Raw genomic sequence first — 12,842 nt, forward strand, 5'->3', positions numbered from 1 at the left:
TGGAATAAGCGTGGACGGAACATTTGTGTATCTTGCGGTTAGAAGGTGTGTCGTGCGAGTGTGTGGACTGTGGAGGGATGATTGGTCCTATTGATGATTGGCATTGGTCCTACGGCAGGTTCCAGGGACTCGGTTATCCTACAGAGCCACGATCAACAGGAAGGGGGCTCTATCCAATCTCGGAATGGACAGGGGTAGCGATCCCAGGGTCGACAGGGGCATTGTCGGGCCCTCACCGCGGGAATGACGTTTTTTTTTTTTTTTTTGTCTCCACGGTCGGTGGTTTGATCATACTGGATCCTGGAGAGCGGGGGCCGTGCGGTAGCTGGTAACAAACCACCACTTGCTGCCACTTGAGCCGGTGCGGCGGTCGGCTTTGTGGTGCTCGGCAGTCGGCGTGATTGGCCTCCCAATGGGGGCTGCCCTCGCCGTGCGGGTGCTAAGAGCCATCTGGCGGTCGGGCAGAGCAGCTTTACTTCCCAGGGTAGACGCCGTCCCTAGGGTGGCGTGACGGACTGTCCCATCCCGAGGTCCCTTCCCGGTCTCTGTGGGTTCCTACACAAGTGTTGGTAGCTGATAATCTTACGTCATTGCCATCAGTTCCTGGTAATGCTGCAACTAGAAACTATCAGCAGATTTTAACTGGCTGTTCTGTGTGCTCGTACTCAGATATATGTCAGCAATGTAAAACTTTATGCCCAAGTGGGTGGTATTTGCTTTAAAATTTGTGATGCCTCATGAATTTCAATATTGACGGACTGCGTTTGTGACCGTGACATCGCTTCTCTCTTCGTTTCCACAGCATCATGGCGCGCGGCAAGAGCCTGCACTCTGCGCTGTCGTCGCTGTCCAACTTTGACCAGGCGCTGGAGCGCTTCTCGGCCTGGATGTCGGAGACGGAGTCGCAGCTGGAGTACATTGACGCCGAGGTGGACCGACTGGGAGCGCGACAGGACGCCCAGGCTCTGCGGACGCCCGGCAACCAGCTCAAGGTCGGTGGCATATGGCGGATTTCCACTCTTTCTCTCCCTGTTCCCCGTTTATCTAGACGCAAGGTCTATTATATGATCTGTCTGTTTGGATGGATATGGCGGCCAGTCTCCAGGACAGCGCCACAGGCGGCGACACTGGCCCCCTTATAGGCGCGGCAGAGGGCGGCGGAGGCTGGCCGGACCGACCGACTGCTTTTTACAGGGATCGCCGCTGGCCTGAAGATGGGCCTTTTTGTGAGGCTGTGGGACTGGCCTGTGTCGAGTTGAACTGGCTCTCCCTTACTGCTGTCTGCAGGATCATGCCCAGCTCTGTCTCCAAGCACGAATTGCAGGGTAATTCGACCCTCCCATACTGTTTCCAGTTCGTATTCCCAGTAAACTCTTCCCAACTGCCCGCTCCCCTCTGGATGACCCAGTATTCCCCGACTTACCGCCTCCCACAGGGCCACCAGGACCTATAGCGCTCACTACACGATAGTCAGACCCTCCTTGGTCTGTCCCTGCAGAACGATCGAGCCCTCCCCGACCTGGCATTGACTTCACTCGGTCACTCGTAACGGTCAATACTGGATGACTCGTCTCTATCCCAGATGACAGTCTCTACAGGGGACCCAGTCCTTCCGTAACGCTCACTGCAGGTGACTCAATCCTCCCATGACGTTCACTGAAGGTGACCCACTCCCTCAATAACGCTCCATACAGGATAACCCAGTCTGCAGGATGTCCCTGCCTCTGCTCGGCCGCCGGTGACCGTGCAGGCGGTACGACCCCCTCCCCGCCCCCGCCCGCCGCCGCCGGTTCAGATGAGTCCCTGGGGCCGTGTCGGCCTCGGACCGAGTTTGCGGCAGTAACTCTCAGCTCGACGTCCGGCGGCCGGCGACGGACGCCCTGACCCGACCGGCCGCCACGCCACTGCCGACACAGAGCGCTGAGAACTGCGTCTCTCTCTCTCTCTCTCTCTCTCTCTCTCTCTCTCTCTCTCTCTCTCTCTCTCTCTCTCTCTCTCTCTCTCTCTCTCTCTCTCTCTCTCTCTCTCTCTCTCTCTCTCTCTCCCTCGCTCTTTTTTTCTCTCTCTCGCTGTCTCTTTTTCTCTTTCTCTCTTTCTTTCTCTCTCCCTCTCTCTCTCTCTCTCTCTCTCTCTCTCTCTCTCTCTCTCTCTCTCTCTCTCTCTCTCTCTCTCTCTCTCTCTCTCTCCGCCATATTCTCCCGTTCCTTCGCCCTCGCACTGTAGCATCTAATCAATTTAAAAGGCCGGTGGGTGCCGTTGATTGATCAGGCGCCCGGGTGGGTATGTTTCACCGTCGATTGGTAGACGGCCGGTCGGCTGGCGCAGGCTGCAGATGTTGGCAGTCTCTGCTGTCTGTCCCTCGCGCCGGCCGCTGCTGAGATATTGGTGGCATGCCGGCAATGACGGCGATAATAGTGGACGTCTGCCTGCCTGCCTGTCGGCGGCCGGCGGGTGGACACGGCTAGACGAGCCGTCTGCGGCCGGTGAGGACGGCACAGACGAGCCCGTCTGTGGCCAGTAAAGACGGCCAGACGAGCCGTCTGCGACCGACGGACAGGGCCAGACGAGCCGTCTGTGGTCGGTGAGGACGACATAGACGATTATAGACGGCGGGAGAGGGTGGGGCACGGCCATGGTTGGCAGAGGGAGCAGGACACGGCTAATGTCGGCAGAGAGGACAAAGACATCGCTATTGGACAGGACAGGGGACGTAAGCACGGCTATGGCCGACAGAGAAGGCAGGGACGCTGCTGTTGCCGATAAACGGGTGTGGACGACCGGCGTAAGGAAAGAGTTCAAAAGATCTTAGTACGGTCCTCTGATTTTTGCTGAACCGATGACTATTCTGTTACTTTTTTGTTACATTTGTATCGATCCGTCTTACGCAAGACCCTAAAACATATACAAGGCCCCTACGTCTTACGCATCGTATTTCGTTTATTTGTCCGATGACCGATGTAGCACATGATTGTGTTGGTGTGATGCTTGAGCCTTTCAAAACCAATTTTCCAGCCGGACGTGTTTTATTTTGTGGAATTTGTGGGATGACAATACGTGCGGTGTCTATTAATTTTCCTTGGCAACACAGCGCCGCAGTGTAGGGCGTCGCTGGGAGACTCCGGGAGATAAACGGACGACACCGGCGGCGGCAGAAGAATCGAGCCTGACCGAGTGAGATGGATGAGGTATCGCCGGACTGGGCCCTGTTTGGTGGCCGCTGCCCGCTGTCCGGTGGAGTGGAGTGCCGCCGGGAGGGGAGAGGGAGACGCGCTCAGTGCTGCGGACAGAGCAGGAGGAGCGGTGCAGAGCTGCGCTGCGTTTAATGGTGCCCCTCGGCCGAGACAGACGGAACTGGTCGGTCGGTCGGACAGGACCCTCGAGTGGAGTGGGCTGCCGCCGCCGTCACAGCTGTCTTCGGTTCAGCCCGTCGGTCCGGCCGGGCCGGCGCTGTGCCGCAGCCCGTGGATGCTGGTCGTTATCGGTCGGTGTGGGTTGGACTATTGGTCACCGAAGGCGACTACTTGGTGGGTGTGGTGCAATTAACCATTTTCGTTGTTTTCAGGACATCCTTATTTATGAAATACCTTTGACTATGATATCTTTAATTTTGTGTGTTTCTTTTTAATGTGGAACTTGTCAGCATATTAAAATTCACCTAGACTCGCCAGGTGTTGGCGTGTATGCTGTCTGGTGTGCCGCACTTTAGTGGTCGGTTTGATCCGTTGTGGTGCGGAATACCGATGGAGATGTCTGGGCTCACTCGGCTGGCCGTGGGGTGCTGCGGAGATCTCTCGAGGAGCACCCGTCAGCGGCCGTGTGGTCGGTCAGGGAAGGAAGGGAGCCGCCCCGCCCACTCGGTCGGCCGGAGCAGCTGTGGCGCGCGTGTCGGTCCATCCCGGGCCCTGATTTACGGACCGCCAATGGCCCGCCGGCCGTGCCCGCCGGCCGTGCTCGATGGTCGCGCTCGATGGTCGTGTCCGCCGGCCGTCTCCCCTCGGACACCGAACGATCGCCCTCCCATCAAACATAGCATTGGCAGCCGGTGGTCACGCTATGTGACGTTATAACGCATGTGATTAACAACACGGCAGCAGTTCCGGACGATGAACGGTCGGCATTCGCATCTGACCTGAAGGTGGTGCTCGTATAACCGCTGGGGAGGTATCCTTCACTTAGAGTGGGCGTTTATGTGTTATTTCTTAATGGTTGTATGACATTAGAACCCTGTTTAATTCCACTTGGGATATTAACGAGCACTCTTCTGTTACATTGTTCTTTTTGCTTATGTAAGTGTGCTGCGCATCAACTTACCTCGGAGGATAACAAGAGCGTAATGCAGCTCTGCGAGTATGTCGACACTAACTAGGCAAGGAGTCGCCCCTGGTATCGGATATCGCGAACACGCCTGCGTTGTTGATTCCGACCGATTCTACAGTAAAGTGGGGTATCCTACAATATATTTCACGAGACTGACCCTTTCAGCGCCTCAGACCGGACCGCTGGCTCTGCCGCCGGACCTATGTCTCTCCGACCGAGCCGCCGTGCTGTCTGCCGCCGGGCCGGCCGGCACGACGGCGGGGGTCCGCGCGGCGCTGTGAATTTCCGCCCAGACACGCTGCACGGGACCGCCGGGATCCATTGAGAGCTGCACATCTTACCTTGCAGGCCCAATTACTCGGGCGACCCCGCCCAGCAGGCCCCGGAGACCGGCCAGCGGAAATGTGCCGCCGCGGAAATCACGGCCCACGGACGGCTTCGGGAGCGTCGTGGGCGGTTATGAGCGAAACACGGCCGCGGTATGTCCGTTATTGCTGTCGCCGTTATTTGTCAGGCGGTGGGCTGTTGCTCCGGTAGTGAGAGCGCCGTCGAGCGCCGGACTGTGCCGCGGAGGCCCGGACGCCACTCTGGCATGCATGAGCGGCGCGTGCGGCCGACGGGTGGCCACTCGGACGGCGCGGGCAGCGACGGACGCCACTCGTCGGCCGCGGCGCTGACCACAGCCGCCGCCGGCGCCGCAAATATGTGTACCGCCGCCGGCGCCGGCGCCGACGCTGGCGCTCATTATTGACGGCGGAGCGGGCTGGTCTGGCCGGCCGGCGGCCGCCGCCCAGATATGGCCTGCTCTGGGACTGGGGCGGGAGGAGAGAGAGGCCGGCGGACGGGGTGCGTGAGGGCGCGGTGACGCCGCCTGTCCCGGCGCGCCGTCCCCGGGGCCGCGTCCGGCGCCCGTCGCTCATCGCCGCCGACGCGCCGGCCGATGGAGTGCCGCCGCCGCCGCCTGTTGGTGCTGATTGGAGCCGGTCGGCGGCGATCGCCGGCCGCGATTGAAACGGCCGCCGATATTTGTCTCGGCCGGCGGCCCTATATGAGAGCCCGGTCGCCGGCGGACCGATAGAATAGAAATGAGCCGGCCGGGGGCGGCTGACCCCGTGCTGAGTACGGTACGACCGCGGCCAGGGGCCATGGGTGGGAGGGAAGATAAGCCATGCACACCAACTAGAAATAGGTATGCTAAATTCATTTGATATGCCTGCCAATCGAGCCCCGGGCTGTAACGTCAGAATCAAAGCGTCAGCCAGTAAGTAGCGACTAATGGCCGTTGCACTGCACTACGCATTTTGCACGCCGTTGAGGCCGACTTTTTCGGGACTCGGTGCCTTACCGTGGCCGATGACCCGCTCTCCTCGAAATGTGCCTTATCCGAGTTGGTCGGCGCGGCGTGTGTCAGCATTGTGTGCCACTGCAGGGCGGCCGGCATGTGTCGCTCTGCCAGTTCAGGATTGGCATGGGACTGCGGCGACCAACAGTATGCTCTGTGTAATCTCGGTAAATTGGCCTCTGCTCAGAGTGCATCGATCCGCGCCGGCTGCTCGGCGACCGGGGACAACTGGATGGTCTCGGGACGGTCCCGGACAACTGGATGGTCTCGGGACGCTCCCGGACAACTGGATGGTCTGGGAACGGTCCCGGTGACAACTGGATGGTCTGGTACAACTGGATGACGTGAGACGGTCCCGGGACAACCGGATGGTCTGGGATTGCTGGGTTGTGCGGTGACGACGAACTGTGTGGTCTTGGGACAGCTCGATGGTCTTGGGACAGCTGGATGGTCTGGACGGTCCGGGATGGTCTACGAACAGTCCCATGCCATGTGCCTGTATTGATGGGCCGCGCCGCCTGATTACAGGTGGATCCTCACATAAGTTCTTTATTACACAACTCCGGCCAGACCCGTCGGCAGATAATCCAAACGGAGCCGCTGGGGAGTAGGTGACTGAGCCTCTGGCGAGCCGCCGCAGCTCTGCAGTGACGGCGACTGAGCCGGCTCGGCACCAGCGTTCAGCTCGCACCTAGTGCTGATGATAAGCTGCTGGTGGTGGCACCGATGGTATTGCTCAATTACGACATTTTCATGTTTCTTGCAATTCTTTAGCTCTTCCTTTATTTCAATTATATTCGAGCAGAAGCGTAGATTCGAATGTCACTCCTGTGGCCCGATGGCGGGATTTCTACTCTAAACCACAATCCCCGGAGCTTAGAACGGCTGAAACAGCGTCATCCGGGCCTCTCGGTGCCTCCATCTCCTGGTTCAGCCGAGGGTCAGCCGAACGGTGAGCGCGGTAGACCGCTGGGCTCGACCCGAGTTAGGGCAGTATTGCCGAGATGTGTCCGCCAGTATTGCCGATGTGGTAGGCGCGGCTGGCCTGCCGTGGTGCTGTGTATTGACCGACTGGCGTAAGGTAACGGCAGGTGGCTGTGGAAGCTGTCTGCTGAGCCCCCTCCGCTGAGCGGGGCTGGATGGTGGATGGGGCGTGCTCACCTCTGTGGTCGTTTGGCATCTCGGCTCGGTCATGGCAACTGAAGTTAGAGTTGGAGTTGGAGTCGCTCGCCTATCGGTCTAGTTTGTGACAGAGTTGGTTGTAGTCGGAGTCTGGCTGTACCATCTGTCGAGAGGGGAGGGTTCCGGAGGTAGGATCTGGAGTCTGGACTCGCTCGCTCGGCCGTCCGGTGGCCTACCGTCCCGTATCGACGCAGCGGCGGCGGCGGTTTCTCGGTGCGCGCTGCCCCCGGCCGGGTTATCGCTGAGCCGAGCTGAGCCGACCCAACGAGGACATATCTGGCGACGGCGCCGCCGCGGGCGACCCATTCTGCCGGCGGTGACCAGCGCCCCGGACCTATTGATTGTCGGATAGCACCGCATCGCACGCCGCCGCCCAACGGTAACGTGTCGCGGGTATGCGGCCTGTGTGGTCGTCATGCTTACGAGCATGTTGTGACGAGCTGCAGGATGGACATAACTAGGGGCCCGCATTTCCCCATATTCCCGCTGGTGGCTGGTCCGGTCTCAGGAGCGACTCACAGTTCGGCCGCCCCCACTGTCTCCGAGTTTGCCTCCAGACCGCCTGGTGCCGAGTGGGCGGCGCCGTGCCGCCGTCTCGGGGCGACAGGTGGCGGCGAGCTGCCTTTAGTGGACGCCCGGGACCGTTACCGCCGTAACTTGTGACATCTCGTCCGAAACTGCGCCCAACTGCGCCCCGTTTGAATGGGCGCCGTCTAATTTGTCGCCGTCTTCGGCCGCCCTCTCGTCTCCCGTCTCCGCCTGGTGGGCGGTCAGACGGACGGACGGCGCTGAACTGTTGGTAAGTATGTAGTCTCTTCCTAACTGTCCGGTTGTTCGAAGCCCTGCCCGGCTCCGGGACTATCGGCAACTGTCATAGGTTGAATCGGTTGAATGTGATGTCCGGGCGGATACCGAACTGGCCAACGGCTGATATCTAATGCTCGCGCCGACTGGTGATGGTTCAAAAGCGTCAAAACTCGCCAGCGATGACAACTGCCATCCAGTAATAAGCATGATGCCAAACACAGCTAGAAATGACTGAGCCAGCTTTCGAGCACCTTATGTAAAGCGAGCTGAGTCGGAGGCGGAGCCCTGGAGAGGGATCGATAGCACATTCCTGTTGGCCAACACTTATACCTCATGTCGCATTACCGGTAAGGCGCTCGGTGCGCATTCCGTCGGCAGCGGGCGCGGACGACGGCACCTGCGCCGCTGCCGTCGGCTCCGACGCTCGGCCGTCGGCCGCCCCGTCGGCGTCAGTGCGCGGCGGACGGGTGCGGTGTCGGCCGGGTGTGCCGCTCTTCCCAGTGCAGGTGACGGGTAGGACAGTGCAGTGACGAGTACAGGGGGTGGGTCAGTGTTCGAAGACCAGCGGTGGCGGTGGCGTGGCAGCTTTGGAAGCGGTGGTGGCGGGAACGGCGTGTCGATTATGAGGACGGTTTCGAAGACCATGTGGAGTACGATGTCTTTTTCCAATCTCGAGTATTGCGGCTCCTTGCCGCTGGAGCTCTAATCCTAGTTCGACTCCAATGGTCCTAGCTCGCTACCTGGGACTCTGCGCTAGTGGGGGTCGGTCTGCTGATGACGCCGTCCATTGTTGGGGTGCTCGCTCTCTTTGCCGTGTCAATATTGTCGCAGTGTCGTCCGCGGACGCACCACTCGATCTGGACAATGTGTCCAGTGGTCCCAGGCAGGGGGAGATCACAGTAGTGGTCTCAGCAGCCAGCAGAGCACGCCGTGATAGCCTCAACATCGATGGAAGAAATTGCGGGGTTTGGAGATATCGGTCTCTTCCCGCTACTGAGAACCATTAGCACACACGGCAGGTGCAGAGACGCGTATCTTGGCTAGATAGTGGGTAGTATTATTTGGACGGAAAGCTGTCCTTCCATGAGAAAATCTTACAACATTTTTGTACCAATGATCATGCGCTTTTAAATGTTGGACGTGCTGAAGGATATGGAAAATTAGCTGTGTATTAAAAAAATGCGAAATGCAAGACTGGGAAGGCTTCATCTGAAGATATGCGTCTTCATCACACTACTATCAAACCTGCATTGCTGTAAACTTCTCTCCGAGCTTTTCTCCGTTCTTAATTTCTAAGATCAGTGTCGCTCCGCGGTCGGCCGGCCGGCTCCGCTTCCGCTCGTCTATGGGCTCAGTCCTTCTCTTTCGCGCCCTTACATGTTACCTGCCGGCTCCATTTCCGCTACTCTCAGGATTCTTCTCCGGGCTCAGTCCCTCTCAGTCTCAGTCCCCCTCTCGCTTCGCCCCTGTTTCCTCTCTAGACTCTGCTTTTCTCGGCTTCTGGGTCTCTCCTCCCAAGGCTCAGCTCAGGACTCAGCTCTACTCAGGGTAGTTTCGCTTCGCTCCTGGCTCCTCTCTGAGCTCAAGCTCCTCTCAGAGTAGTGTCGCTCCTGCAAAGGTTCAGCTGCGGACTGAGTCCCTCTCAGGGCAGTGTCGCGCCGCTCGGTGTCGGCCGTCCGGCTCCGTTTCCGCTCCTCTGACCGCCGGTTCTCGGCCAGTGACCACGTCCGTCGGCCGGCACTGGCCGCTGCTGTTTCGCTAATGCACTGTCATGGCGACGGACGCGGCCGACGGCGCACGTCGACGCCAGGTACCATAATCTCCGCGGCTCTCTGAGCACGGAGCTGGAGAGGCAGACGCCGCCGGCCAGGCCGTTAGCGGAGGCTTACTAGGAGAGCCAGCAGGGCTGGCTAGCCGACAGACCAGCTCCGCTCCTGTGGTCGACACAAATCGACCGTCGGTCGGCCACTCGGGGCGCAGTGTGTCGTGCAGGGAACTGTTAGTGCGTCGGTGAGGATTGTCGTTACTTCTGGAGCATTGGGCCCGTCAACAGGCTACTGACCAGCAGCTGCGGGCTGTTACCACTTACACTCATTCCTCACCACTGACCACTGATCAACTCGATCAGGAGATATGGCTTATCTACAGGCCATCTCTATCAGCTGTGTGGTGTGTTTGAACAGGTCAGCCATCTCCCGCTGCTGACCAGGTACAGTGAAGTGTTACGGCCGGGCTGGCGCCGCGTCTGGTCGGCGGTGGCAGCGGGCCCGACTGCTGACTCTGCTGACGGGACAATCGCCGTGTCGGCACACTGGCCGGCCATTCGGCGGCCGACGCGGAGCGGTATCGGCCCCAAACGAGCCGCCGGACGAGCGCTGCTCCGCCGGCCGGATGGCGACCGGCGACGGGTCTCTCGTCCCTGCTGTTAGGGCGACTCTTGTCTGTTCGTCCCTTGTCCCTTCGCTAGGGCCGTCCCCACAGCACAGAAGCGCCTGTTTGTCCGTCCCCTGGACTGGGGCCGCTCCCATCTGCTCGTCCCCCTCGACTGGACCAGCTCCCCACGCTGCAGCCGCTATGGTCGGACCACATCAGCTGCGCCGGTCGGGCCGATTATTTTGTTAGCGTTTGGCGGCATTAGGGCGGGTGGCGGCCGATTAGTTGAGTGCCGGCTCGAGGCGGCGTGCTCGGAGCGTCAAATCGGCCGCAGAGCGCCGGTCATCAATCGACGACCGGTCGAGCGGGCGAGGGAGCGAGCTGACTGCGTCGGTCGGCTGGCACGACACCCTGCCACCGTGCCGGTATGCTAGTTTTCACAGAGTACTCGCAGTTGGCGTGGTATCCCATAATCACATTCAGTTGTGATTTTTGTCGACCAGAGTAGACACGCTAAATAGATCAGAGTTCGTCGTTCCGAAATGAAGACCTTGCTTTCAAAGCAGATCCCGTGGAATTCTGGTGTCGATCGACCTTTGCTTCCTGGAACGGTGGGAGCAAGGCTCTGAAAACTCCGCTCCAGCCATGAGTGGAGGCCTGTGAAAACTTCAGGGGTCGGTTTTCCGTCAGACTTTTCGACTTGATAGGATATTGACCTGGTCCTGAACGCTCCCATTTATTTTTGTCGGGTGCTCTCGGTAGAAAATTGCATCTACGCACCCCTTACCTGCAGCTCTGCCATGCGTCGTATTTTGAATATTTAAATGCAAAAGAAGCGTTTGTCAGCCTGCCAATACTTCCATTAAAAGGAATTGTTTGTGCCAGAGTTCCATATTTTACCAGTCAGCTGTTTCATTCGTACCCAGCCTGTTGTGATGGCTGTTTTTCACGACCACATTCAATGTGTTTCGCTATCTCGGTGAGAAAATTGTTATCGTTTCTTCGGATCCGAGCGACCTGAACCAGCTTGAGTGATTGTGCGTGGGTTCAGGCCGAGGGTCACCAATCGTCTACGGGCTGTCGATACCTCTAGAGGGAGGGAGGAGGGAGGGGACGAGCTGCTACCCCCTCCCCCCGGCGACTCCCGGCGCGGGCGATAGCTGCCGGTGATCGGCCGGCCGGTGTGCAGTGCCGCCATCAGGCGACGATGGCGAATTTATGGAAACGGCCGCCGGCCGACCTTTATCGTATGGCTGAGTTACGGGCCGCTGGCGACCTAATCCGACCTGTCGGCCGGCCGGCCGGTGGCGGCCCCGTCGTCCGGTCACACGGCGCGTCGTCCGAAGGAGGGAGCGTGTCGCGCCGCAGTTGGGCCTGTTAGCGCGCCGCCGGCGGCCGCTCGTGTCTCCGGCTGGGGACGGGTTGTGGGCGGCGGTCCCAGCTGGGCGACGGACGCCATCGCCAACGCTGATTTATCCTCGGCCTATACATCGCTGCGGCGCGCCCGGTGGGCCCGGGGGCGGCCGGCCGGCCCATATATACCGGTGGCCAGCGGCGCCGCGCCGTCTGCTCAGCCGGCCGCCCGGTTGGCGACCGTTTGCATGCAGTGGGCGGCGGCGGCGGCGACAATTAGGCGGCGGCCCGGCCGGCGGCGATGTATGCGCCCGGTAATGGCGGCCGGCCGCCGCCGATGAGCGGACGCAGCGCTGTAGCCGGCCCACAAATGGTGCCACCGGCCCCGGAATACGGCCTCTGGCGGCCCCGTCCGCAGACCGCCCGCCGGCGACACCGGCTGACCCCTCCGCAGACAGCGCGGCCGACCGGAACATAGGGTCCGCAGCCGGGGCCAGGCTGTCTGCCTCTCCGAGACACATGTCTCCTTTTAGTGGATGTTCCTCTTTGTCCGCCGACTGCTTGGATTTGCGGAATGTCAAGCCAAGCGTCGGCGTCTTCTCTGCGGAGCTTAAAACACCGTTTGTTCCATCAAGTGCGCATTTAATGGAGGTTAGTCTCTCCTAACGAGCTAAATGAAGTGGAACCAGCTATTCTCGTAAAAGCGTCCAGTTTAGTGCCAGGCTGTTGAGCGAGGGCGAATAGCGTAGCAACACTGGAAAACATCGGGGATTTTCACAGCAGGCCGGCGTGCTTGTTATGCATGAGACAGTCCTCAGCACTTCTACAGGAGCGTGGCGGCGAACCACTACCGTGACGGTCGTTCGTGTTCACAGATGTGTGCTGTTGCCGACAGCCACGGTCGTTACGAAGAGACGGAAAGTTTGACACAGTACGACGCTGTTGCGTCGACTGCGCTACTCAATCTGCCAGGCTCTGGCCGGTAGCGATGGGCTTATGTGCTCCGGAGCAAGCTGGTAATGCGGCAGGGCTCGAAGAAGCTCAGGCTGAGGGCTGCTGGCTGCTGAGCCCTGAGACTACCCGGGATGGGCAGCTCGGCCTGAAGAAGCCGCTCGGTATGATCGGCGCCGGCCGCCGGCCGAGAGCCTGTCTGACCGATCCGGCCGTCACTGATGAATGACGGGATTAGCGCGGCCCTGTGGAGCGCCTCGGGCCGAGCTCCGAGACCGAGCGGCATGCTCCCCTGACCCAGCGGCCAGCGCCTCTCCGACGAGCGCGCACCGACCGCCGTCCCCGCCGGCTCAAAGGCCCGCGTATGGCGCGTAAAAGCCCGCGCATCCAATCTCGTTAGTTGTAATATCCTGATGGGTATTGGGTAGGTCTGGCTAGGCTCCTGTTCGATCGGATGTCCCGTGATCGGTTGCTGTATGTTTCCAGCAGTCGGCACTGCCGGCAGCCGCGGCTCAGC

General features: G+C 60.0%; 1 protein-coding gene across 9 annotated transcripts in view; it reads left to right on the plus strand.

Annotated features, from left to right (window-relative positions):
• LOC122388846 (dystrophin-like) overlaps positions 1-12,842 on the plus strand; it is a 185,658-nt gene that overhangs the window by 116,044 nt on the left and 56,772 nt on the right. For all 9 annotated transcript variants that reach the window (XM_043380307.1, XM_043380310.1, XM_043380313.1 and 6 more), the window contains one exon: positions 803-992. In XM_043380307.1, the coding sequence (XP_043236242.1) occupies positions 803-992 (190 nt within the window). The remainder of the gene's footprint in view (positions 1-802; positions 993-12,842) is intronic.

Source organism: Amphibalanus amphitrite, unplaced genomic scaffold (assembly GCF_019059575.1).
Source record: "Amphibalanus amphitrite isolate SeventyFive unplaced genomic scaffold, NRLGWU_Aamphi_draft 000337F_arrow, whole genome shotgun sequence".
Taxonomy (NCBI): Eukaryota; Metazoa; Arthropoda; class Thecostraca; order Balanomorpha; family Balanidae; genus Amphibalanus; species Amphibalanus amphitrite.